This window comes from Macaca thibetana, chromosome X (assembly GCF_024542745.1).
Source record: "Macaca thibetana thibetana isolate TM-01 chromosome X, ASM2454274v1, whole genome shotgun sequence".
NCBI lineage: Eukaryota > Metazoa > Chordata > Mammalia > Primates > Cercopithecidae > Macaca > Macaca thibetana.
In genome coordinates, this window is record NC_065598.1 from 43,832,093 (window position 1) to 43,858,375 (window position 26,283).

The 26,283-nt window shown below is 39.9% G+C and overlaps 2 protein-coding genes across 2 annotated transcripts in view; both read right to left on the bottom strand.

Annotated features, from left to right (window-relative positions):
* The window catches only part of MAOB (monoamine oxidase B), a 713,383-nt gene that overhangs the window by 456,200 nt on the left and 230,900 nt on the right, over window positions 1-26,283 (bottom strand). The gene's annotated exons all lie outside the window — the stretch shown is intronic.
* EFHC2 (EF-hand domain containing 2) overlaps window positions 1-26,283 on the bottom strand; it is a 198,034-nt gene that overhangs the window by 74,664 nt on the left and 97,087 nt on the right. The window contains exons 8-11 of the mRNA XM_050775820.1: window positions 22,826-22,994; window positions 16,015-16,157; window positions 13,173-13,369; window positions 10,321-10,451 (exon numbers count right to left, since the gene is read on the bottom strand). Of these exons, the coding sequence (XP_050631777.1) occupies window positions 10,321-10,451; window positions 13,173-13,369; window positions 16,015-16,157; window positions 22,826-22,994 (640 nt within the window). The remainder of the gene's footprint in view (window positions 1-10,320; window positions 10,452-13,172; window positions 13,370-16,014; window positions 16,158-22,825; window positions 22,995-26,283) is intronic.

Here is a 26,283-nt window from a genome sequence, read left to right on the forward strand (position 1 = left end):
ACAATTCCAAGCCTCTTGACTTTTGCTCAGAACATCCTGCCAGCATCTGCCATTAGCTGTTTCTGGAAACTGAAGCAAGAAATAAAAAATGTTCTTTCTGAAAAAATGTTCCATAAGCTCTTTGCCCAGGCTTTTTGGTTTTATTTGTTTGGGTTTTATTTTATTTAAATTGAATTTTTTTTAAATAATTGCTCATTGCAAAAAAAAAAAAACTAAAAAATCAAGGAATGAAGCATGCTCCACTAACAGCTTAGTGTGTAGCCCGCTAGCATTTCTTCAAAGGATATACATTCCTTGAAATATATATATATAGATAGATAGATAGATAGATAGATAGATAGATAGATATACACACACACACATGCGCACACAACTTTTACATTTTTGGCATAAGTAGGATATTAACATACTTCTGGATTTTGCTTTATCTACAAAACAGCACAACACATATGTGGTAGCCACCCATAGCTGTTCACCAAGATCTGGTTTCCCTCCTTCTTCTAAGCACATGAGTGGGGTCCTGTGACTAGTGCTAGCCAATAAATTGAGAGTGTAAATGATATGTATTTCTTTCCAAATAAGAATTTGTTGTACTTGACCCTCTAAAATTCTCTTTCCTTTATGGCAATGTGACTGGGAACATTCAAGGTAGTGGCTATTCTGTCAGCCTCAGTCCCTGAGTGGCTACTATGAACAAAATTCCCCTGACAACCACAACGGATACATAAAGTCAGCAAACAATAAACCTTGGTTGATTTAATTCCCTGAGATTCAGGGGTTGTTGTTACTGCAGCATTACTTAGCCAATCCTAACTGATACATTAAACATTTTTTCTGGTATGCATATGTGGTCTACCTCTTTCTAATGGCTAAAAAATATTGTCTGAAATTAATGCAATAGAATATATCCAACTATTTCTCTATTGTTGGGCATTTTATTTTTCCAAATGTTTACTATTACAAAGTTTGCTGCAATAAATATTGTGCATGCACATACACATATTTATCAATCCACCTGTCCAAATTTTTCCAAATAAAAAATTTCTACAAGTGCAATTACCAGGTAAAAGAGTCTAAACATCAGACACATTCTGCCGATAGCCCTCCAAAATGCTGAACCAATTTAAACTCCTATCAGTGGAAAATGAGAGTACCTGTTACCCCACATGTTCACCTGGAGTCAGTTATATCATTCTTTTTAAATGTTGCCAATAGAGTAACTGGAAATAATATTTCATCATTGTTTCAGTTTGTGTCATTATTGGGCATCTTTTCAACAGGTTTAAAGACCATTTGTATTTCTTCTGTGAACTATTCCTGCCTTTGATCCATTTTTGTCTGTTGATTTTATAGGAGTTCTTAAGTACTTAAGGTTAATCCCCTGGCTCTTACACTGGTTATAAATATTTTCTCTTAGTCCGTCCCTTGTCTTTTAAGTTTGTGATATCTTTTTCTATAGAGAGATATAAAATTTTTCTGTAGTCAATATAATCTTTCCTTTATGGCTTTTGGAAACTGTGCTTCACCACAAAATAAGTGTATAAAGGCATTTTCTAGTTGATTGTCACCAAAGTCTTTATTAATAATCCATTCTTTCTCTACTGATTTGAAATGTTCTCCATACTTATATGAAAGTTCATAAAAATGGGTCTTTTATGGACTCTACACTGTATTTCACTGATATTTTTGTTTCTCTGCTAGAAAATGTTTTCAAATGTATGTAAATCATATACCTTTCTAGTATCTACATTTTAATATTCTTTTCAACATTTTATTGGATATTCTCAACCCCTTATTCTTGATGAACCTTCATAATCAGTCAATTTATCTCCCCTAACCCTGTTAAACAAAACCAAATCTAACAACAGCAACAGCAAAAACCTACTGTGTAATTCTGATTGAAATTGCTTCAATTGGAAAATTCGAATTTTCACAATATTGCCTTCCTATTCAGAGATATCAAGTTTAAAAATTGCATTCATTTTAGTCTTACGTTTCTCGTCCAATTTATTACCAGATATTTCATTTTTGTTGCTACAGCAAATAGTATTCCCCTTTTCAGAACACTTCCTAACTAGTTATTGCTGATATAAAGTAAAGCTATTGTTCTGTATATAGCTTACTTATATTTAGCTACTTTCCTGAATGCTCTTAATAGTTCCAACCATTTTAAAATTGATTCCTTTGGATTTTCCAAGTATACAATCATATTTGGATTCTAACTTTTAAAAATTAGTCTTCAGTTCTATTTTGAACTATTTATACAGTGATTCCTAAATGCCTATTTCCACAATACCTAGAGTAACAAAATAATGGAATTTTATGTCTGGGAGGTGCCTTACAATGATCTAATCCAAGAATTACCTAGTCTAGTACCTACTGGGGTAGGTATGTAAGATAAATAGGAGAAAGTGCCTTGGTGTGAGACAATAAGGACTTGTAGAAGCTGAGAAGAAATGCAGAGAACAATCTCTATCTTAGGAGGGCAAGTGCCATTCACCCCCAAAAGATCGTTGCCATGGAGAAATGTGGGTCCAATTTCTATTTTCCAAGAGGCACCAGATACATATATTCTTAGGTTTAAACTCCTAATTTTAAAAACATTAAACAAAAGCCAAACAAAATATAACTGCCAGCTTTCAACCTATAAACCTGTATTTAATTCAATACCTTTGTTTAAGGCAATGGAAACTCAGAAAGGTTCATCAGAGATTGCAAAAGTAGCCAAGCATAGGGGAGCACTTTGCTTCTTGTTTAGTTGCTTGGCGAGTCAAAACAATATTTTCAAAGTACTAAAACTATGTAGGTGCTTTGCTTGGTTTGGTTACAAACAAAGACTTTAGTCTCTGCTGTCAACATACATTCGTTGTTCCCTGTTTGGCTCATGTTGGTTTGGATTTACTATCCCTGCAATATTCATGGCAAACGAAAAGGGTACCTTTTATTTATTTTGTTTCCCCCCAGCTTTATGAAAGTATAATTGACAAATAAAATCGTATATATTTACAGCACATGTGATGTTTTGATATACGTATACATTTAGAAATAACTAACTCAAGCTAACTCACATGTCTATCACCTCACACGTTTATTTTTTTGTGGTGAGAACATTTAAGAGCCACTCTCTTAGCAATCCAAGTATATAATACATCATTATTCACTATAGTCACCATGTTGTACAATAAATCTCCACATCTCCAGAACTTATTCATCCTGTCTAACTGAAACTTTCTACAAAGGCTATCTCTTAAATAGCCTTTCTATATTTGGGGAATCCCACATAAGTTTCCTACCACCCCAAAACAGAGGTCAGAGCTCAGTTTCCCAGACTTCCTTACAGTTAGAAATATGCAGGTGACCCAGGCTCTCTACCAATCAGGGAAGTAAGACTGTGCCTCAGAAGGCATTAACAGAAGAAAAGCAGCTCAGGGTGGGCCACATTTGGAGTCAAAGGAGCCCAGCCTTCAGGGGTGGTAAAGGACGATTGCCAGAAATAGTGGTAGTTATGGCTGTGGTAAAATCAAGTTCTTGGCAGCAATGCAAGTGCAGCAATGAGTCATGGGTGGTGGTGGTGGTGGTAACAGAGTTCATTTTCTCATCAGACAAGCTCTACAGCCCTGTTTTGGGCACTGTTCCTATAGTTCAGCCTTGAGCTTATTTCTGCAGTCCTTCCAAAGACACTGTGAACCACCCAGGTTCCTTTTAATAAATTCCTTTTTTTGCTTAACCAGCCAGAGAGGATATTCCTTTTTAAAACAAAGCCCTCACCAATACAAACACCACCACCAGGCAGTGACAGAATCAAATCAAAGATCTCCATCTTTTTGACTCCCAGGCTAGCATTCTTTCTACAACAACATATTATTTATATTTAATGATTTTAGGAAAGTTCAAAATGCTGTTTTCAAAAATGTATATTGAAATTTCCATTTTGAAACAGGCTATGAATACTGTCAAAGAATCTATTCGGGCCGGGCGCGGTGGCTCAAGCCTGTAATCCCAGCACTTTGGGAGGCCGAGACGGGCGGATCACGAGTTCAGGAGATCGAGACCATCCTGGCTAACACGGTGAAACCCCGTCTCTACTAAAATACAAAAAAAAATTAGCCAGGCGAGGTGGCGGGCGCCTGTACTCCCAGCTACTCGGGAGGCTGAGGCAGGAGAATGGCGTGAACCCGGGAGGCGGGGCTTGCAGTGAGCTGAGATCCGGCCACTGCACTCCAGCCTGGGCAACAGAGCTAGACTCCGTCTCAAAAAAAAAAAAAAAAAAAAAAAAATCTATTCGGTTCATGATAAGAACCTATGTTTGAGTGCTTTGGGATTTTATTATCTTTGTTTTTGCTTTTGTTCATATAGATTCACAGACTAGTGGCTTCCTTAAAAGATGCTAGATTGCTTACAATAAAAAAACACCAATAGCAATGTACACAGAGTAGTCCAAATAAAAATAGAGCAAAACCATACAAAGGGAGAGGTAATTGCCCTAGATAAATCAGGATGAGATCATTACCATGTTCTAAGCACTAAATTTACAATCTGCTTCTGTGAAGTAAAGGACACCAATACGGTGGATTATATTAATGTTTCCTAGCCTTGGTCCACCAACAATGATGTTTATTATTTTCCATCTTCAAGGCTGACAAGTTTTTAGAGTTTCTCTTTCAACCTCATTTATTAAAGAATGTTTTGAATGACCCCCACCATGAGTAAATATAAAGCTTATAGAAATACTGAAAACAGGATGTACATTCCTATTACTGTTGTTGGTGACACCAGTTTATAACTATTGGGATAAAGCATTTTCATTTTCTAAGTATCTACCATGCACTAGTCAGCTACAGTAAGAATTTTAATATCAGTATCAAATGTATTCATCACAACAGCTGTGTCCTATGTATTACTATCCCCATTTTACAGATGAAAAAATTATTCAGCAGCCTCTCCAAGGCCACTAAGCTGGTAAACAAGAGAGCCAAGAGCTGGATCTGGGTTTGCCAACTCCAAAACCAGTAATAAGAACTATTTCTATTATATTATCCCTTTTAGGAATAATTTTAGTTTTACAAGAGAGAAAATTTCTTCGAGGTTCTAAATCTTAGAAGGAATTTATTACATGGATGTTCACAGGAGAGCTACTGACCCTACAATTGATAATGGGAGCCTGAAGAAAAAATCTATAATAATTCACTATGTTCATTGAAGTCTGATACACTGGGTTCTGGAGGTATCTGGGAAAAACACAAGAGTGAACCAGGCACGGGCCCTGCCCTCTGAGAGCTTCCCTAGGTGGGGAGAAGAGATAAGCACTCAGCTAACCAAAATACACATAGGCTACATGGGGCCAGGTGTCATCTCTGATGGGTAGATCAAGGCTCAGGGAGGTGGCCAGAGAGATGGACTGACCACATCTTCCTTGGCATTGGGCTCTCTGTGCTGCTGCTGCTGCTGCCTGTGGTTCAGAGTCCAGGGCCCTCACTGGGAAGCTCCACTCTGCCCATGTTCCCAGCTGCATGAAATACTAGCCCTGCCAAGCTTAGTCCCTGCCCTGCTCCCTGCTGAAATCTGCCCACCACTGCCACCAGGTATCTATCCCAAGGCTCTGAGAAAGGTTATCTGCACTCTCTTGGATAACGATCAGCAGCTCTCACAGGCGAATTTGACAGACCATGCCAAAAAGATTCTAGAGAGGATCAATGAAATAGAAGCAGAAGTGGTGAATTCCCACAAGGCAAAAGAGAAATGTTCCCTGCTCAGATTAAAAAATCAAAAAAACACAAAAAAACAAAAAACAAACATTCCTTACTTCCATTTCCTGATAGCTGCCTGTCCCTGCATTCCATCAGGTCTATTCTGAGTCAAATATCTCTGGGAGGCCCACACATTAATCCATTATTGACCAAGGCACCTTATGCAGAGGTAGTTTGTCAGTTCCTACCCTCAAGGTTTTCCTGAGAGGAGATGCACATCTCTGAGAAGAAGGGTAATGCTGGGGGCTTGGACCACTGCCTAGAGCAGCAGGTCTGGGCCCTGAAACCCCAGGTGTATGCTGAGAGCGCCAGGTATCTAAGCAGGAGACAGTCAGGGCCACAGAGGCCAAGCCCATAGACCTATGCTGCAATCCTGCCTTTGCTTGCCTCTGCTCTTCTCCACTATCTCAATGTACAAATTTGAAAAGAGAACATTTTACAAGAATATTATAAACTTACATTTTCAGAGTTTCCAGTTGTCAGAGCCTAGAAGGGACCTCAGAGACCAATATATGAACAAAAGAGTGAGACACAGGTAGGTGAAGTAAATTGCCCAAGTTACTTGGCTGGTGAAGATCAGGCCTAGCTTCTCCTTACTTCCCTAAGTGAGAGCCAGATGGCCCTTCCCTGGTGCAAAGAAATCAATTATTTACTTGATTGCTGCAAGCTTTAGACTGAACGTTCCTTGAGAAATAGGATCGTTCATTAAATTATTCAGCAAACATCTATTGCACTTGGCAGGAGCTGATGTGGAGGCAGGGAAGCAAATAAGCAACAACTTGACAGAAGGCTACCAGTAAATAGTAGGTGGAAAGCATTTAGCACGATGCTTGGCCCCCAGTAAGTGCTCAATACATTGTGGCTTTTACAAAAGTATTATTCTTCTAGTGAGATGGAAATATGGAGAGAGAGGTAGGCAAACTCACGTGATACACTGATGCAGGATTAAGAGCAGAGGAATGATCCTATCAGAGTTTAGGAAGGTCACTCTGGCAAAACTTTGGAGGATGAGAGTTAAGAAAAAGAGATCAGTTACACTGCTCTCCAGAGGGTTCAAGTAAACAGTGATGAAAAACTGAACTACAACTGTGAAGCTGCAGATGGAAAGAAGGGAAAGTTTCCAGAGGTAGTTCAAGACATATACTTCCAAAGGGTGAGTGGGAGAGGTCGAGAGAGGGGAGACACAAAGCCAACCCCTGGTCTGGACTCTTAGGGATGCCCATGATGGCCTTTATCAGGATACAGTCCCCTAGCTGCTACTTTACGAAAGAAGAAAATGAGGTCAAGTTAGGGAAAGTTATTTTGGGGGATGCCTAAAAGACATGTGAGGGGCATATGTCCCAGAGGTATGCATATTTCCAGGTTTATAGTTCAGGAGAAAGGTCTGAGCTTGAGGAACTAGCATGGACACAATCACCCTACAGGTCAGAGCCAAAGCAGTGAGGGCTAGATAAAATGTACACATTCAGAACACATAGACACAGGGAGGGGAACATCACACACCAGGGGCTGTCAGGGGTTGCGGGCCTAGGGGAGGGATAGCATCAGGAGAAATACCTAATGTAGATGACGGGTTGATGGGTGCAGCAAACTACCATGGTACGTGTATGCCTATGTAACAAACCTGCAGGTTCTGCACATGTATCCCAGAACTTAAAGTATAAAAAAAAAAAAAAAAAGAAACAGAAAGGAAGGGAGGGAGGGAGGGAGGGGAAAAGAAAAGAAAAGAAAAGAAGAAAAAAAAGGAAAAGAAAAGGGAAAGTGGAACACAAAAGACACAAAAGCAGAGAATTATCTCAGTAGATTTCATCTGAGGCATATTAAACACTAAACAAAAAATGTACCCACTCAACTAGTATTTATTAACACCCTATTATTTGCCAAACACTGAAACAAGTCATAAGGCTAAAGCAGAAAATAAGAAAGAGAAGGCCCCTGCCCTCAAAGAGGTTATATTCTGATGAGGAGAGTCAGAATACACACACACACACACGCACACACACACACACATACACACACATAATGAAAGGAAAATATTAGCTAGTAAAAGCACTGAGCAAAGAATTGAATTAGGATATGATGTGATAGACACGGGCTACGTAGTTCCTTTTTGTTTGCTCAGGAAAGAGTTTGAGAAGCATAAGATGGGGCTGAAGACAAGGTGCAGGGACCCACATTTGTGGGCCGAGCACAAACGAGCAGCCCCAAGCACAGAGGGCTCAGCACTCAGCACCAAGCATGTCATATGGATCGAGACATCTAGACTTTTGGTCTATGCTCTTATTTGGAGGTCATGCCATCACCTCCAAACTAGAACCCCCAGGAACAACTCTAGTGGTTCATTATTTCATTTGGTAGCTATATATATAAATAAATATATATTAAAAATATATATAAATAAATATATATATAAATATATATATAAATGTGTGTGTGTGTGTGTGTATATATATATATATATAGAGAGAGAGAGAGAGAGCGCCCAGCAGTAGGGGATGCTGCAGGGAACACCACCATTGAGCTCCCTGCCCTCAGAAAGCTCACATGCGAATAGGAGAAGACACACACAGCACACACACATAGACGCACTACCCCCAAGTAAACAGATCTCTAAATAAAATAACTGTAAGTTGTGCTAAGTGCTGGGAAAAATATATAAACAAGTGGCTAAGAATAACAGCAGGTGATCTACTCTAGATAGGATCTAGAAAGCCCCTCTGAATGAAAGCCCCTCTGGGAGCCGGCATTTGAGATGAGTCTTAGAGTTTGCTACGCAGAGGGTGGTGGTGACTGCATTCCAGGCAGAGGGAACTGGGTGTGCACAGGCCAAGAGTCAGGAAAGAGCTTGATGTGTTTGAGAAACCAAAAGACAGTCAGTGAGGCCAAAAGACAGGGCTGCAGAAAAAGAGGTGATGACACTGGAAATACAAACAGACTCACATCACTCAAGGCCTTGCTGGCTGCAGTCAAATGTTTGGATCTTATTGTGAGGACAATGGCAAGCCACTGAAGGATTTTTCAAGCCAGGCGAAACCTGAACCTGATCTGAGTTTCATTTTAAGGAATTTCTGGGACGGGGAGGTCCTTCTTTTTGAGCATGCAGCTCCTTGAGGCTACCCCTCCAATCACAGCATAGTGGTCCTTTATCCCACCCACAATTAGGGTCAGGCCTCCATCTGCAAAGCAACTTTTCCTCCTTGGATCGCCTGCCTGGCTTAAGTGCTTCCCAAAAAGCCCTATAAACTCACTAAAGTGTTTCCAATAGACTTTGCAAGTGTTGGAAAAATGGATGCTTTTGTAAAAGGACACAAATAATAAAACAAAACCACTCCCTCATTTCTGATGGAAATTTCTTGCTTTCTCCTCCACTGCTTTCCATTAGCCCATGGCCTGAGTAATTGTCTCTGCTCTTTACTGTCTCCATTTATTTTCCAAAACACTATGAACATGTGTATGTGACTATGAACAATAACGAAGAACTATAAATTCTTATTGATCCCAGAAGGTTGGGAATTCTAAACAATAAAAATATGTCCTCTGACTGCTTCTCTCCAAAGAACATTTTGGAGACACAAAAGAGCTTTGTTAAAACAACAAATGAGCTCTTGGGACACTCCGGGCCTAATGGTGGGCTCCAGGCCACCAGGTAGTGATGCAATAGGCGACTGCAGACACAAAGTTGGAAAGACCTCCCTGCTACCCTCTCCTGGGCTCACTTCCTCATTTCTCAGCCCACATCTTGACTGCATCAAGCAGAGTTTACTATATAGCTTTCAGCCACTATCCTTGTCAGGAGCCAGAATTCTCAGCCTAAAGAGAAAGTCCCCTTTGTCCTCCATCCATGATTTAATTTATTCTCCTAAACGCTCCATTCACTTTGTTTTCAGCCTAAGAAGTCTCACAATTGTACTAGACCCTGAATTTGAATTTCCCTGTGTTTCCGCTGTTTGAAAATTTGCCTCGGTCAGCCACTGGATAGTCCCAGAATTCAGCTTCACCTTAGAGAAAACCTTGATCAAGATTTGTTATAATATTTCCCACTACTGTCACATATTTTTCTCTCGATTCCTGTATTTTCATGTCTTTCAGAATACACATATGTGTACAAGCACACGTATACACAGATGCATACATATCACCTTTGCTCTGATAATCGGTGAAGTTTTTACTATTTTCCAACTTCATCACATTCCTGGAGATGTCCCTCCTTTGTCCCCCAGATTTCGGTGGTGGGGAGGTGCTCTTAGCAGTGCTTTTTTCTGTCTTTCTCACTCAGATGCACCATTCCTGGCATTCTGCTGATCCTTCAACTCCCTGATTCATAAGACAATGTCACCAACTGACTTTCTATGCTCTTGTCCCTCTGTTCCCATGTATAAACTCCTTTTATATGTAAATTCATAACATTTACTAGAGTATTCGTGGCCAAAACTTGACTACAAAATAATACAAACTCAAAGAAATGCCAACTCCTAATAAAAAATAGTTAACTGATTAGGAAAGAAACAGTTCTTTCTGCTCTTTGGACAACCTTGAGGGGAAAACAGATGACTGTTAGCGGAATATGGCTTACCTGAATGTATTATAATCCACCTTCTTTGTGTGCTTACGGTCAGCAGCTCTGAATATCTGCTTGAGCTCTCTGGATTTTGCTTCTTCTTGCTTCAGCTTTTGTAGGGCAAGTTTGAGGTTACTGAAAGGATACTGTAAGGGGGAAATGAAAGGAAAAACATATTTAAATATTCCGAACAGTTCAGGAGCCCAATCTTGCTCATGGCCAGTAAAGGGACTTCACACTGTGCACATGAAGTTAGCAGGTTTGTCTTTGCAAAGAAACCAACACCGAGAAGGCATGACTAGCTTTGAATCTCCTCAGTTAAAGCTTCTGGACAACAGCTGACATCAGCATAGGCCCCAGCTCTGAGGGAAACGAGCTTAAGGAACACGAGGCCACAGAGATCAGAAAACAACCCCTGCTTCCATCTCAGCCTCCTCCCTATAACCCTTGGATATCGGCCCAATATGTTCGGATATCCTAACGGAGAAAATGGGGATTCAAAACTGGGTAAGTAGCCCTCCATTTTCTCTAGATCTTTAGAATGGGGTCCCCCTGGAACTGTTATCCATTAGGCAATGCACTAATGAGAGCAAGGCTGGGTATGGAAGATCCACACAGGCACCCTAACCCCTCGCACAGTCATTCTCTGGGCTGTCTACTGCTCCTGTCTCTTATCCTGTGACTAGCTTTTTGACTTGGTAAGAATACTTCTTGCATCCCAGTGAAACATAAGGTCGTAAATAATTATAGCTAAGAGATCAAAAATGAGAAGATGAAATTTTAAAATAAAAACGTTGATGGCAATTTAGTCTAAAGATCCCTCTCTCCCACCAGAAAATGACCCAGGTGGTTTGGCACCTATCGCAGACCCCTACTCCTCCCACTTTTTTGCATTTCCTTTCATCTATTTCCATGACAGGATCTATTAGCTGCTTTGAAAAGATTCCTCAGGCTGATATTAAACAGTATAGCAAACTTTCTCTGCTTAGAATGTCTTTGTTAAGGGCAGTTTTAAAATAATGCAGTTTTCACTTGGGATGCTGATTCCAGATAATGTCCTACCCTGCTTTTATTGTCCCCAAAGGAAAAAAAAAAAAACCTTTATATCTTATATTTATACTATATATATTTTATATTATGGTATAGGTTCACCCTCTGATTGGAAATAGAATTCTAATTTACAATAGTAACACTGATTGAGCTTACCATGGGCCTCATGGTTAGCTCAGAGCTTCACACACATTATCACATCTAATCTTCATAGCAATTCTATCAAATAGGCACTGTTGTTCCTTCCATTCCAAAGATGAAGAAACTGAAGCTCAGGAAAAATACGTATCTAAGGTCCCTCAGCTATTAACGTGGAGTCAGGTTCCCAAGCCAGGCCTGCTGGTTTCCAGAAATCTAAACTCCCGATTACTGAGCTTCTCGTCTAGATTCAGTGTTTTCGAATAGCTCCTGGTTCATGGTTTTATGATAACCTGCATCCCTAAGACTATAAATGGAGAGATGGTGTGGCAGCCATGGAGGGCGCTTTGCAGGCCTCCTGTCAAGAGAGACCCTGTGGAGAAGAGCATCATTGCCTGACAGACTCCAGCTGCCATATCTTCCAGATTCACACAGAGTTCACAGGCAATGTCACTGCTGGGGCCACCCTCTCCCCAGGCTGTTCCCACCCAATGACACAGCACAGCAGGGGAACTAGAGCCAGGCCATTCCTGCCTGACAGGGGACCTCTCTGATGGGCAGTCTGTGCTCTGGGGCTCCCCTTCACTGAGAAAGTGAGACATTCTCAGAGCTGCGCTGTCAGCTGAGGCTTTCCCTACCCACCCCTCCTTCCTTTCTCTCTCCTTCCACAGGGGTTCAACCTGTCTCCTGGTCTGAAGGCCCCCCTGCCCGCTCCTGTCCCCCTCCCCCTTTATCCTTCTCAGAAATTTCCCCCACGACATCTCTCACACTTCTCATTCTGTCTTGGCGTCTGCTTCTCAGAGGACCCAAACTGATATGAATGATGTGATGTACCCAGAGACACTGATCTTAGCAACTTAACCCCAGGCATTTTATATATAAATGAGGCAAAATTGGCACTGTATGTATATAAATGGTACATAAATATTATCACTTATAGGTAAACTTTTAAAATAAAATTTTCCAGATAGATTTTTCCATATTAGGCAATGATTCCCAAATAAACATGTTTGTACACTGAACTAGCCCACATTTAAAATCCAGATTTTATCAATATGTTATTTTTACTGAACAGCATTGCCATAATGGCACCTGCAGTAACAGTACCCATCTGCCATCTTATTTAAAAAAAAAAAAAAAAAAAAAAAAAACTCTTTGAGCTCACTGTCGCCAGTTTATCCTGAAATCCTTATTTAGGCCTCAGGTGGCCACTGTTATGGGAAGTTGCAACTCCAGCAACTATTCAGTTCCCTTGAGGTTTCTGTTTGTTCAGGTCTTGGCCTTCTCTGTTGGCCTGTGCCAATTAACTGGGACAGCACAGTGTGTGGCACCAGATTTTTCTTCCTTTCCTATAGTAGTTGAATTTCTTTCTGAAAACATTGTTAGTGTCAGCAAAAAACCCAGGAAACTTGATTCAACCCTGGCCCTGCCTCCTGCCTGTGCCTGGAATCTGTGATGCTGGGCAGAGGAGAACCCAGCATGTAAACAGAGTAGACAAGAACCTGGCCTCTGTGATGGGACATGTGGCCAAGTCACACGAATCCATTATTCATGCCCACATGTATGAATGCACAATGTAAAACTGGTGGCAAGATGAAGAAGAAAAGGCCCTAGAGAAAGAAAAACACAGACTGCGGAGGGCTGAGAGGCAAGTGAAGAATTACACAAAGTAAATTCACCTTATCTGTATTCTGCTCCATGTAGTTTAAGGTATACTCATCAGCATTGAGCAAACGAAATAGGTAACCATTCACATTCACTGTGACTCCAATGTACAGGTCCTCAGCCTTGATATATTCAGACAGTTCACTTTTAAAGACTTCTTGTCCAGGCTTCTTAACGCGACTTCTTTTCAAGAACATCCCACCGGTAATTCCTATAGAAAAATAGAAAAGTTCATGAGCAGCCTTTATTCTTAAAAGAACCATCTGACTTGCCTTCAGAGTTACTTTATCTTCAAGCACAGACCACCATATAAGTTACCTGTGAACTAATATTGCCTATTGTTTTTGGACTTAAGGGAAGAATGAGGCAGTGAGTGAAGGAGTAAGAATTCCTAGGCAAGGGTGTTCAAGACAAAAAGCAAAGCCGGGCATGGTGGCATGTGCCTGCAGTCCCAGCAACGCAAGACGCTGAGGCACGAGGATCGCTTGAGGCCAGGAGTACAAGACCAGCCTGAGCAGCATAGCAAGATTCCATCTCAAAAAAAAAAAAAAAAAAAAAAAAAAAGAGAGAGAGAGAGAGAGAAAATGATGTGTAATTCTAGCCTTTTTTTCTCTCTCTCTACTCTCTTCCCAGTCCAATAAGCACTTGGCAGGGACCTCCTATATATGCCCAGCAGCATACTGGGAGTGTGGAACATCAGGAAGATACTCATCTTTAGAGCATGTTTGAACAGTACCAGTTAGAAAATTCCTCACTTGTGCATATTTCCACCTATTTGTCCCAGATGATGTCTTATATTTAATCTGACATGCAGATTAAGTAGCAAATGCCCTACTTCTGTAAAGGAGATTACTTAAGTGTTTAAAGGTAACTATGGGAGTCCCCTTAAGTCATTTTTTCCTACAGGTAAAATCCCTTTGCTTCTTTTAGTAACGCTTCATATTAGTTTCCAGAGCTGTCACCATTTCATCTGTTCTCTTCTAGACATTATTTGTTGTGACCTCTTGGAAAGTAGCCAGTAGAGTTGAACAGGGAACTCCAGCATCTTCTGATACTGAACTGAAATCTACAGACCTATAAATATAGCCTGAGACCAGATAAGCTTTTGGGCCACTTCATCCCCCTTCTCCTACCACATTCAGAAATGATAGGTGGTAAAAAGACACAGGCTTCCGAGTTCTGTCACTTACTTGCTGGGTGATCTTTAGGAGTTATTTAATCTCTCTGAATTCTTATTGGTACAATGGGAATCAGATGTGTGGAGGCCCAGAAAATGTACTTCTCAGGTCGCCTATAGTGAAGAACATAACTGATGGAAGGCCCCAGCTGTTGTGTTCTTAAATCAATCTTCAGGTGTGTGTTGAGGTCACTCTTCCCACGGGCTGCTACCAATAGATGAGTGACCAAGGCAGGGATAGTAAGACAGGCTCACTCCTACAAAACAAGGACTCCTCCAACTAGCAACTTTGCCTCAAGGACTCCCTGTCGACCTTGTCGAAATTTTCTTAGAATTTCACTGCAGTCTAAGACTCCCTCTTTCTTCCTTCCCTCTGAGCTTCACAGGTGTCAGAACTGCACTATAGTCTGACAGCTCTCCCAGCCTCTTCTGGCTCCTTCCACATTTTCCCTTACCAGCATTCCCCCTATTAAATCTCTTGCACATTTAATCCTGTCTTGGTAGTTGCTTCTCGGAGGAGCTGGACTAACACAAAATCTAACCTCATAAAGTCCTTGTAAGGATAATAGTAAGTTCTCCATCATGGCCACTGTGATTACTAGTAAGCTTGCTGCTGACTATCATCACTGCTTTCTGTTTCACACATGCTGCAACTTGTTTGGCCACATCTCCCCCATTCTAAGTGTATAGAGTTGATTTTTGACCTGTAAGAGCATGACTTATATTCATCCCTATGCAATTTCATATTTTAAGATTTGATCCATTATTCAAATCACTGTGGAGCCTTAGTTATACAAGTTATTCATTACTCATCGCTGTGCTAAGTAGCTCATATCAGCTCATAGGAGCTGAGAGTCGAATTTTCAGAGATTTTGCAAGCCAGTTTTTAAACTCTTGGCTGCTTGAAATTGGCCATGGTTGGGGTATTCACACCATGGAAACTGGCAAACAGTACAAATCAGGGCTTTTAAAATCTTTTCAAAGAGCCACTTAACCAGCACATCACTGATTATTCTTCCCAAATGCATGTCTTCAGCACAGATAAAAGTTCTAAACGTGTTGAGACAAAGAACAGGATCCTACAGTGCCATGATTGGGTAAGTCAATGGCTCTCCTCAGCAGTGACGGTGGTACCAGCATATTGCAGAGAGGCATTCTATGGGTCTGAGTGCGGGAACCTTGGCAACAACCTCAACAGACAGAAGGACCAGATAAAGATGGACCCTGACGATTGAATTTGTGTATCTGGGATTCTTGTCTTACAGCCAAACAAAAATTTTGTAAGTAGGACTATCAAGGATACAGACTTCCTCTTGGCTTGCTGGCTACAAGTAAAACTAGTGGTACCCAGACCATGAATTTGAAGCCCTTGGGTTCCACAGAGGTGCCTCAGAAGTCACAGTGGAAGTGGGGATAGTGGCAAAAAGGAAGTAACTCCAGGTCCCCTGGCCCTAAGCCAACCAAAACTGTTTCACTTCTATCATTTTAAATGTTTAGGTTCCCATTTAAGAGATTTGTAAAAAGAACTCTATTGTTCGGGTTTTTTTTTTTTTTTTTTTTAATAAAGCCTCTATTGTAGATAATCTAGGCTACAAAACCAGATCATGTTCCCTAATTTTCAACATGAAGAGACACTTAAAACATTCTCAAGAAAATACTGTGAGAAGGATATCTCTTACCTGAATTCCTCTCTATAGGTTCAAACACTGAAATGGTGTCATCACTGAGATAATATGAAATAACAAACATCCTGTCCAAGTCAACACATTTGTCTGTGACTAGTTTTGCAAAAAAACGGAGTATATTGCTTTTGAAGCCATAGCTAAATGGAACAGAAGTGAGAGTTACAGCATTATACAGGTAATCTTCCACATATTATGTTTTTAAAAGTCTGCAAAAGGTATAATATGGCTTTAATATAGTAGGCATAAACTGTCCAAAGTGAAAGAGTTCAGCCGTCTTCTAATTAAGGTTCTAAATCTAAATGCAGAGGAATTTTCTCAGTATATTAAGATATCTCTGATTCTTCACATGTCCTGGGTAACACATTGGGAAAATGAACCCAAAACAAACGTCATAAACACACTGCTCAAAACAAGTTGCGCTAACTGGCTGTTCTCTAATGACGAGGCTAGTCACCAATCACAATAATCATGCTGGAAAGAAGAGCAAGCACCTAGCCCTACTGCGTGGGCAATCCTGGGCTCTGCCAGTATCTGAGGCTACCTCCCCCATTCACCACTCACTGTCTCATGCCCTTTGCTTTTCTGTTTTCCAGCCCACATCCTCCCCTCTCTGACTCACTCCTCCAGCTCCCCAGCATCCCCCCAACTTTCTTCAAGAGACAAATTAACTTTTCCTTTTCAAATGCTATAACACATAGGATGGACCCACCTTTTTTTTTTTTTTTTAAATAGCGCTTATCACTCATATTGTAAGCCATTACAAGTCTGTTTTCCAAGGACAAAGACTGTCTTATTAACCATTATCTAATATAATACTTTTTACATTATAAGTATTCAATAAATGTTTATGGAAAATTGTTATGAGATCTGTATTGATTGGAATTTGCACTCAGAATTTTATGCATAGATAAAGATAGGATGAAATTACAGAATTAAAAGTTACCAAAGTTGATTGCCTGGTCACTGAAGAAACTGATTTCTGATCTGTCAGCAGAAGCATGTCTGCGGATATCAGCTAGTGAAAGGTGGACTTTGTAACAAACAGTAAACCCTTGGAGAGGTCTTTGATAACTAAAATCATTACCCCAGGGAGATACACAGGATAATAAACCATGTCCTCTGTCACAACTCTACGCACAGAAGTCTTCCCTTGCAGGGTCTCCTAGGCTGAAAATCATTCTTTCCTTGTGTCCACAGTGATTAGAAAAATAAAACAAGTATTTCTGACTTGCAGAGGCAAAAAGTGCTTTTCTCTGCCCCTTTCTCGGGCTGTACAAGAATGATGGCTGAGAAAGGATGGCACCAAGATTCCTAGGCTTGAGGCCCCATGTGAGATGGTATGCAGCAGTTTGGAAAGCTCACCCCAAAACAGCCTGAGCAAAGCAGCCAGGTCTGCATGGCTGTTTTCTCAGTACCGAGTTCCCAGGCTTCAGACAGACCTCATATAGTGCGTGGGGCGCGGGGAGAAGCTATGCCTTGTCAACCATCTTCGCTGGTACATAATTGGGTTTGTAAGTAACAAATAGATTTGGTAGCCCCTCTCACACAAAAAAGCCATAATATTTCAGATACCCGAAATATCACTGAAACAGGATAGGTCTAACTTCAGGAAAAGAAATATTACTGTAAATTTAACTTCTTATAATTTATAAGTGTATATGTTAAGTGTGGGTTCTTCACACATTCAATATGCCTTTTTTTTTTTTTTACCTAAATCTAGTGTTCTGGAGATCTCATCAATCGAGAATATAATCTACTCAATAAAATTTTCAGACTAGCAGTTCACAAAGTTTATTGTATATAAAAATCACCTGGGGAGCTTGTTAAATATACAGAATCCAGAGTCCCATCCCCAGAGATATGGGGGGATTCAGTAGCTAGCTCACATCTCCAGAAACCTGCATTATTAATAAGCACCCCAGAAGATTCTGATAAGGTGGTCACCTGGGCATACTTTGAGAAGCACTGCAAGTGTCTTCAGATATTTCCCTAATAACTACTTCTCAAACTTCCCAGAATATTCTTTTTTATCACAATACTCCAGCTGAGCACCTACTTATACCTCCTGCATCAATTGTAAGGTCACACCCAATTTAGCTCTATATAGACTTGTACTTTTGGATGGTTGTTTTAAAAATGTGTTTGTTCCCGTTGTCCCCAAACAAATTATAAATTCCTAGGTCCAGAAGCCATGGCTTAACTTTTTCTACGTACAGCTCGGAGTTATCTAAAATCATTATGTCAAATTCTTCTCCCATTTTCTCTCGAATCCATTTCCATTAGGTTTGCTCTACCTAAACTGCTCTTGTAGAGGTCAACAATGATCTCCACAATGCCAATTCCAATGCTTAATTTTTTGTGCCTATCTAACTTAACCAATCAGCAGCAACCGGCACAAATGATCACTCCTTCAGTGTTACTCTTGCTTCACTGGCTTCCGGGATCCAGCATTCTCTTGGTTTTGCTCCTACCTCCTTGTTTGCTTCTTTTTAGTCTCCTTTGTTGGTTCCTCCTTTTTCCCCAAGTTCCTAATTGGGGATGTTTCAGAGTTTATTCCTTGGTCATGCTCCGCTCTATGTATATTCACTCCCTTGGTGATCTCATGCAATCTCAAGGCTTTAATACCATTTGGTATCATGGCTTTAAATACCATCTACATGCTGATGGTATCCATGTCCACCTATCTTCTGAACCCTATACTCACACATGTATTCAATTGCCTACTTGGTATTGCCACTTGATATCTAATAGACATCCCAAACTTAACTCATTCTAAAACTGAACTTCTACTCTTGTCCCTAAACCTATCCCATCTCCAGTCTTTCTCATCTCAGTGGATGGCAACTCCACCCTTCTAGTTGCTCAAGCCCAAATTTTGAGTCATCTTAACTCCTCACTTCTTTCATACTTCATAACCAGTTTGTCAGGGAATCCCACTGGCCCTACCCTCAAAATATTTCCAGGATCCACTATTTAATTTCATCACTTTCACTGCACTCACCCAGATCTGAGCCACCAAAACTTTTCTCTTGGATTACTGCAGTAGCTTCTTACCCGGTCTTAATTTCCACCATTGCCATCTATAGTCTGCTCTCAACATTACACTGGAATGATTCTTTTAAAAAGAAAATCAGCTCAAGTCACTTCTCTGCTCAAATTTTCTAATGGCCCCCTTATCACTCAAAGTCAAAGCGTCCTTAAACAGTCCGTAAAGCCCTGTGTACCCAGTTCCCCATACACTCTCATCTCCTCTCCATGTGCTCTGCCCTTTACTCATCTACTCCATCCATGTCGGCCTCCCGGATGCTCCTTGAATATCCCAAGCACACTTCTTGCTCAGGGCCTTTACACCGACTGTTCCTTTTGCCTGGAGCACATTTCCTCTCCTCAGTAAAGTCCCTCAAGACCACACTATTTAAAATTGCAACCAAGAACGTTCCTCAGCCCCATACTCCCAATCTGCCTTTATTCTTTCCACAGCAACTTAATACCTTCTTTATTTTTTTATGGTACTTAACATCTTGTAAATATTTCGTAATTTACTTATGTATTAATTGATGGTCCACCTCCCAGAACTAGAATATAAGTTCCACGATGGGAGGCCTTGGTGTCTATTTTGTTCGCTGATGTATCCCAAACACTCAGAACATTGCTTGGCACACAGCAGGGATTCAAGAAATAGTTGTTCACTAAGATAATGAATGGCTCATCCAGGGCTATACACCTACTAAAAACCTCAAATATAGCTACAGCTATAGAATCTTATGGTTGGAAGACACATGAAGGCTTATTTTTATTAATGGGGAAACATTTTTAAAAGAAGGAAAAAAATGACTGGTGGGGAAAGCAGATGAACAATATCTGTAACAAGACAGAGATGAAGATTAAACCACGAATTTTTGGATGCTATATGGCTATGACTGGCACAAGTCTGGGATAATAACCCTCCCAGTGAGAAGTCATCTGTCTCTTCTATCCATGATTAAGAACTGGATGAGTGAACATTTATTCTATTTGCTCACTTCTTCATCCATTCCTTCTCTTCTTAGACAAACTATTGATCCCCAAATATATAGCCAGCACCAGCTCTTATGGAAGCAATAAAGCTGGCCCCTGCCCTCAAGGAGCTCTTGGTCTAAAAGGAGCCCACAAATTACATAAACAAGTCCTTAACATGCACTGTTATATGCATAGATTCTGTCGAAAGACAGGTAAATTCCAGAAGTCAGATTTCCCTGGGTTCAGTTCCTAGTTCAACTAAAAATTAGCTGTGTGACCTTGAGGAAGTTGCATGCTCTCTGAGCCTCAGTTTTCTCATGTAAAAAATGGGTTTTACAATAACATTATCTACTTTCCAAAGATTTGATGATTAAATTAGATTAAGTATTGTAACATAGCACATAGTAACCACTAATGGCTTATTATGAGTAATCAGCAATAGTAATAACATTATTATTAGAGATATAATCAACAGAGTACTGTGGGCACACAAAGAACAGAGTAACTAATTCAGCCTGGTGCAGCAAGAAAGATATTATCCTGGCTCTCCCTCCTCAGACTAGACAATCTGCCCAGCAGGCTACCACAGTGATATCTACCCAGATAATAAAGAAGATCTTTATATCCATCAAAAGCTCATATGCTTTAATCTGAAACTATTCCCTCCAATGACTCATAGATCAGCGTTAACCTCACAACAATAGCACCAAGTACATTTTTAATAGCAATATATATATAATCAAAGTGTCATGTACAATTTCATGTCTCAATTCACAGTTTATTTGTATTTTAAAAAACTATTCTTTGTATGCTTTGTGAAATCATCTTCCTTAGGTTCTTACAGTTTTAAAACCTTGGGTTATTCAAACTCATGTATAAGTCTCCAGCTGAATGTGCTAGTTACTATGGAAACACGGTCCCTGTGTGAGAAGAGCTTGAGGAAAGTGTATTCCTGGCACAGATTGAGCAGTGGACAGAAAGAACAAAATGAGAGACATTTGTGCCTACACTACCACCCTTCAGCCATGAAAACATGACAAGAACATAGAATACCATCTACAGTCAGTGTTCTGTGGGCAAGTTGACCCAATGTAGACAGAAAGAGGGACTAAATCAACTACTCACAAAGAACGGTTTTCCCCTGGGTTCCAGAAGCAACACCCTGGATAATATTTCATCTTGTTTACTTATAAGAAAAATTCCCTCTCCTTTTACAATAGGGACATTCTTTCTGCCCACCTCCTTCGGGTGGCTGTCCTTAAAAACAGAAGTTAGTCATCAAAAGTCCTACCCTGGAACCTCAACTAAACACTGTTCTCGATAAGGGAGGACAGAGTATAAGCTGGCAACCCTCTTATGTGATAAAAATCAGTGGTTCTCAAACACTGGTGTGTCTCAGAATCCCCCGGAAGACTTGAGAAAACTCAGAATGTTGAGCCCCTTCCCCAGAGCTTCTATCTCAGTCGATCTGGGTGGGGGGAGGCACAATAATTAGCATTTCTAAAAAGTACAGGGACCATTCCTGAGAAGCATCAAATCTAAAACTTAAAAATAGAACCCTAAAGTCTTTAAAAATAAAAGATTATTTCTAGAAAGACGAAGGACATCATGTCATAGCAAAGGCAGACTTTTAGACATTCTATATAATTCTTAATTGATTTTTACCACTTTTACAACTATAACACAACTACTGTTCTCTCTCCTTCGAATGTTCTACAACAACACCTGACCCCAATCAATTTTATGAAATTCAGGATGTCTTTTTCTTCTCCTTCTCCTAGACTTACCACATTCCCTTTATCAATGTTTCTCCCCCAGGATCTCCTGATCCATTATTTGCCTCACACAGGACTGCAACCCTTAGCCCACATCCTATTCAAGCACCTACAATGTTTCCCCACCACTTTTCCCCTGACTTCTTTCTCCAGGGCTTGCTCTCCCTGCAGAAGCAAAAAGTAGCCAAGGGCAGTGTCTACATTCTATCTGCATGATTTACAGGCAGGTTTTTCTCCATGTCTATTAGGAATACTTCTGGAAGTCCATCATTTAAAATTATATTCAGCCAAGTGAGAAATCTATGGTTACTGAACTCAACCAACCTCTCAAGTGAAAACAACAACATTAATCACCAAGTAACATTTTTAAAAACACGTATAAATCCTTGAAATCTCTATAGCAGGGGTTGGCAAACCACAGTCAGTGAGCCAAATCCACCAGGCCACCTGTTTTTATATGACTTTTGAGATAAGAATGGTTTTTACATTTTGAAATGGTTGGCAAAATCAAAATAAGAGTAATATTTTGTGATATGTAAAAATTATATCAAACTTGAATGTCAGTGTCCATAAAAAAAGTCTTATTGGAACACAGTCACACGACCATTTACATTCTGTCTGTGGTTGCTTTCACGCTACAAAGGCAGATCTGAGTGGTTGTGACAGACACCGTATGGCCCACAAAACCAAAAATATTTCCTATCTGACCCTTTAAGAAAGAGCTTGCTAACTCCTACTCTACATCTTTCCCATCTTCGGGAGACAGACATATAGATAGATATGGAAAGGCAACATAGATTGGAGATAATATTACTTTAGGGGCCTCCAGATGATACTTACTAAAATAAGCACTCAAGTAAGAACCTGTTAATACGTGCATGTTAATCAACCTCATTAAAAGCCTATAATAATGTCTCCCCGGACTTGCAATTAGATGAGCTGCGTGACATCTGTTTTGTCATGAGAACTATGTTATAAACCCCAAACACATTTGGGAAAGATCAGACTAAAATCATGGTTCCCTCAAGCACCTGTCTTTTTCCATAAACTTCTTGAAGTTCCTCCGATGAGGTGTGGGCTTGAGGCCTATGCAGGTACGGAGAGAATCCTCTTCAGAACCAAAACCGTTGTAAGGTGGAAATTTCCTTTCTATTTTTGGAGGAGGAGAAGGAGGCTTGCATGAAACTGAGGTAAAGTTCTCTAGAACAAAACAAAGGCAAACAAAACATCAATATTTTTATTGCCCTGATTATGGCTGTTTTGAAAGGTTTGTTATGTTTTCAAGATCAACATGGAGATCTTTGTAGACTATTTTAAACTCTTTCAAACAAAACACAGCAAAATCCTGTGAGAGTACGTTTCAATCATGTTTACAAAAACCATGGAACTCAATAATCACCATTGGTTCAAAAGTTAAAAAAAAAAAAAAAGAATCTATGTCAAATAAGTAAACGTTTATATTTTGTCATCACACTCCCATTTCTGAATATTTTTTGTTCTCCTCCGATTTTTCCAATAATATGAAAATTCATACTTGAAACTTTATGCCACTCATTCCATATTTTAACCTGTAATTTAGCCCTCTCCTATCTCAGTCAACACTCACTAATAAAATTCTTTTCCAAACAGGACTTATTCCTCACTATTCACCTTTATCCTTCCCCATCCACCATCTCCTCCTACTGCACCCTCTATTTGAGTACCCTCCATTGCCTCCAAATCAACTCCAGGTCATAGTATTTCCCTATGAAGTTCAAAAACAAACACCAAAATAAAACTTTCCTCTCACCAGCCACAGCCCCAGGTAGCTTTTGTTAAGCCCAAGAAAAGACTACAATTGCACTCAAATGCAATGAAGTGAACAAACAAAACAGAAAGAGAAAAAACTTTTAAAATAGCCAACTGCCTACTCTCTCCAAGGGAGTGCTATGCGGTAAATACTGTTGATTTTATTTATATACTTATCATCTGTGAGGAAAGAGAGATGGAGAGAGAGCTGGTAAGATATTTGTAATAGCCTAGGAGCTTTCAGGTACTCATTTGCGAGGCTGTACAATCTCAGAAGCAACCGTGCTCTCCAGAGCAAGGAACATATTGACCCGATCTATCCAAGTCACTGTGTTTGTCTCCAACATAAATGGCAAAAAAGATGCCAGATCTTTCCTAAAATGAAACAAAACAAACTCCCACAGAATCTATTTTCTACTTCTTCTCTAAGCTTCAGTATGACATAGGTGTTTTCAATCATGAATGAAAGGAGTTCTACATAAGCAAATATTTCCTTTTCCACTGTCGAAGTTCTCATAGAGGAAGAGTACAAATTTTAGTGTACACCTCTAGAAGAGAAAATGGAGATCAATTTTTCATCCAAGACAACCTAACTCTTAATATTAAGGTGGTTTTTTTGTTTTTGTTTTGTGTTTTAACTGATGATCAAAAGGCTAAGAGCTTGAGGCCATTTCTAACTCTTGTTCAAAATATTTTCAGCTTTCATATTTCCTTAGACTTCCTAGCAGCCTTTGTGTGAAATTTCCCCAAACACAATCCCCAAAAGAGTCTTGTTACATCCTAACAGAGACTGCTTACAGCAGACAGGTTTATAAAGGTGACTCAGTGAAAGGGGGGAGCCAGTCTGCCTGTACAGAAGTGACTTGTGAGCTTCAACTATTACTATTTTTGTGGTGATTAAAGAAAAGTCTTGGAAATAAAGAGGAGAGTTCAAATCTTGGAATTGGGCAGAATTGCAGTAGATTCTATCATTGCTAACCATTACATCTAACGCACCACTGTTTGGTCTTTCATTTCAGGAAGAGCATCATAACCATGGCAGGAGAGCTCTATGTGATTACTAAAAAATCTGGGCCTGAGCAGTTTCTTACAACAGGAGACATATACATACAACTCTACGTACCAATCTAAGCAGTCTAACCAAAAGAGGACACATATTGAATCTCAAAGTAATTAGGACTGCATTCTACACTTCCCTCCAGAATTACAGGGCTTATAACACACTGTTGTTTTCTCAACCATATAATTTTTGCAACAGATTTAAGTAACAAAAGAACCAATTTAGAGCTTTCCTCTGCACCCACAGTGCCATCTAGTGTATAAAAGCTGAGAACTTTTCCACTCCATCATGCCTGACTTTTATACCACCACATACATCTTTTTGGAAACTCTGGCTCAAGATCCAACTTTAAATTCCATTTCTCTGGGTAATTTGCATACATTCACAAAGCTCTGAACTCACAGCTGAATGACAAGTTTCTTCACTTTGGTTTTCCATCATCCCAGCATCCCGCATGTTTTAGGTGTTCAAAAATATTCATTGAATAAATGAAAAAGTATACATTTTTGTACAAAGCATCTTCCCCAATGTCTTAAGTTGGCATTCTGCTAGATCCTGAGACAGATATATCTTTTAATTATCTGATTTCTCTAATTCCAAGTGACTTGTCAAAACATATATATATATATCTATATATCTCTCGAATGTCCATCCATGGTTGACGAGATTCCAACAAATTGGCAGAGAGATGATACATATTACAAAGGAGTCTTAATGTTTCTTCGTGGTGATTTTCTATTCCCCATCTCAGTGGGAAAGACTACTGGGAAAAGCCTTCAATTTCATTGATTATGTTCTAGTAGCCTAGAGATGAATACAGGTTTTGGGAGGCTAGAAGCTTAAATAATTTGGGCGAAGCTCTTCTAGACGAAGAATGTCAAACTACTAAGACAAAATTAGGCCAGGGCCTTGGATTGGGACCCCTGGAAAGGAAGACCTCTAAAGATTATGATTCATTAGCTTCAAGGTAAATCCACTTGTACTTGTATTCAATACCCACATCAAATGATTTCAATGAAACCTATATTCGTGAATCACATCATGTTAGAGCTATAAAATCTTTAAGAATCCTCCCATCTCAATCATCTTCATTTTATATGGGAAGCAAAAAAAACAAAATTGTTAGGTCCATCAGGACCATGTGATGAGACCAGAAGCCAATTCTATCCTATTGATGCAATTTTAAGTGTCCAGTTCCCTCAAATAATCATTAAACACTCATCTTAAATGTTCTGCTGTTCCTAAAAATTCAGAGATGGCCAGAAATGACTCCACAAAATTAAAGGTCTTTAAGATTTTTGTTCAATCTAAGTATAGCCTAATAAGTGTTCAAAAGCAATGAGAATGAACAGTCTTGTTACTAGTTTCATTGTCCCAGCCACTAAGAAAAAATAAGAAAGTCCACTGATAGACAAATAACAACCTAAAGCAGAAATTCCTACGTATGAACAGTTTACATTTGATCCCTGTCCTTTTAGTGAAAGAAACACCTGCTGGAACCCCTAGAGCCCTTTTCAACCTTCATGCTATAGGAAAGATCAACAGACCTCCATCTGCCGGTCGGTGTTCATTCACATAAAATAATGAGGGAGTGACATGCTACAGCCCAGCAGGCAAGCCAGGGCCAGAGGGATGGCCAAA